General features: G+C 40.5%; 1 protein-coding gene across 14 annotated transcripts in view; it reads right to left on the bottom strand.

Moving 5' to 3' along the window:
- Positions 1–2,036, bottom strand: part of LOC106878584 (slit homolog 1 protein-like) — a 35,923-nt gene that overhangs the window by 17,633 nt on the left and 16,254 nt on the right. For all 14 annotated transcript variants that reach the window (XM_014927831.2, XM_014927837.2, XM_014927832.2 and 11 more), the window contains one exon: positions 685–756. In XM_014927831.2, the coding sequence (XP_014783317.1) occupies positions 685–756 (72 nt within the window). The remainder of the gene's footprint in view (positions 1–684; positions 757–2,036) is intronic.

Here is a 2,036-nt window from a genome sequence, read left to right as displayed (position 1 = left end):
ACCTCACTGATATGAGGCCCCGCTTGCTAGATCAACTGGTTATTAAAAACAAAGCTGAATATTTCTCTAGCCATCGCTCATCGTCTCTTTTTAACCAAATCCAGTGGCTAGCCTTCTCCACTGTATTTTGGATATCGGTCATGGTAATATTTACCTTACGATGAGTTAGGCCTAACGATAACAGCAGTCATCTCACACTGTGTCCTACAGATCCTCTTCATCCGACTTCGATTGGAAAATGCTCCGCTTTCCAGCCTGCGTCTTGACATTTCTCGAGGAGGTTTTCATAACGGTCCATCTTTCGAGCCCACATGGCGTCCATATTATCTTCATGAGGAACCGTTAACTCAACGACTGAATTGAATAATTACATGTAATTTCATAAAGAGTATTTATTTGAGAGTCAGGACGTCGGATGGAGAAAAAAAAATTTATTTTAGTTCCAGATGGAAAAAGAATACGCTGAAGAAAAATAGAGAAAGAAGAATGGTGGGAGTGGGGATGAGGATTAGGAAAAAGAAAAGCGGAAAGAGGAACAACCAGCGGAGAAGGAGAAGGTGAAGGGTAGAATGAAGACAAAAACTGAAAGTAATTGAGAGAAAGATGCACAACCGCATAAACTTGCTTACGCAGAGACAAAGTCGAGAAGAAGAAAATATTTAATATCTGAAATCGTCAACTCACAAATATTCCAAATCGTTGAGGTTTTCAAAGGTACCTTCTTCAATTTTCAGGATTTTGTTATCATTCAGGTACCTGTAACACGAATGCGACTTAATATGGAATTGCATGGAGCAGGTTTTAGATGTTAGGACTAAGTAATTTAGCTTAAAATAAGATATAAAATTATATGATATTGTATTCGAAATAGATATTGATATAATTCCAATGTGTGGGTCCTGACGTGTACACTTGGTAATGTTTGCTGTGACGAAAAAGTGTGTTTTTAAATCTCCCATAGTTTTTTTTAAGTTAATGTTTTGTCTTACTCATATCATATGTTATTACACTGAATCGTGGAGGCGCAATGGCCCGGTGGTTAGGGCAGTGGACTCGCGGTCCTAGGATCACGGTTTCGATTCCCAGACCTGGCGTTCTGAGTGTTTATTGAGCGAAAACACCTAAAGCTCCACGAGGCTCCGGCAGGGGATTGTGGCGAACCCTGCTGTACTCTTCCACCACAACTTTCTCTCACTTTTACTTCCTGTTTCTGTTGTGCCTGTAATTCAAAGGGGTCAGCCTTGTCACACTGAGTATCCCCGAGAACTACGTTAAGGCTACACGTGTCTGTGGAGTGCTCAGCCACTTGCACGTTAATTTCACGAGCAGGCTGTTCTGTTGATCAGACCAACTGGAACCCTCATTGTCGTAAGCTACGGAGTGCCAACAACAATTAGGGAGGCAAGACAGGTAAGTCTGTCAACAACACTGAATCATTTACCTGTAATTTTATAGATGCAATATCTATTTGGGAGGCAGGACACAAAGAATATCAAATGGGCAAAAAATTTTTATGTTTAATTTCTGATGGATTGTGGTGAAAGGCAACACAATTTATGTTGCAATACCTGTCAACTTTGGTGATTTATGATGTTTTCAGCAAAGATAATTTCTCAGAAATCTTGCAACAAAATTTATTTGAGTGTTTTGGAATTATGCTTCATGCATGTTTTTGATGTGTCCAGGTGTGGCTATGTTTTAAGAAGCTTCCTTCCCGACCATGTGGTTCTAGGTTCAGTCCCATTGCGTGGCACCTTGGACAAGTGTCGTCTACTATAGCCTCGAGCCGACCAAAGCCTTGTGAGTCGATTTAGTAGACGGAAACTGAAAGAAGCCTTTCATGTATTCATATATATATATATACATATGGGTGCAGGTGTGGCTGTGTGGTAATAAGCTTGTTTCCCAACCCCATGGTTCTGGGTTCAGTCCCACTGCGTAAGACCTTGAACAAATGTCTTCTACTATAGCCTCGGGCCGACCAAAGCCTTGTGAGTGAATTGGGTAGACAGAAACATATATATATATATATATAT

The sequence above is a fragment of the Octopus bimaculoides genome, chromosome 28, assembly GCF_001194135.2.
Source record: "Octopus bimaculoides isolate UCB-OBI-ISO-001 chromosome 28, ASM119413v2, whole genome shotgun sequence".
NCBI lineage: Eukaryota > Metazoa > Mollusca > Cephalopoda > Octopoda > Octopodidae > Octopus > Octopus bimaculoides.
This window is presented reverse-complemented; position numbering and strand designations above follow the sequence as displayed.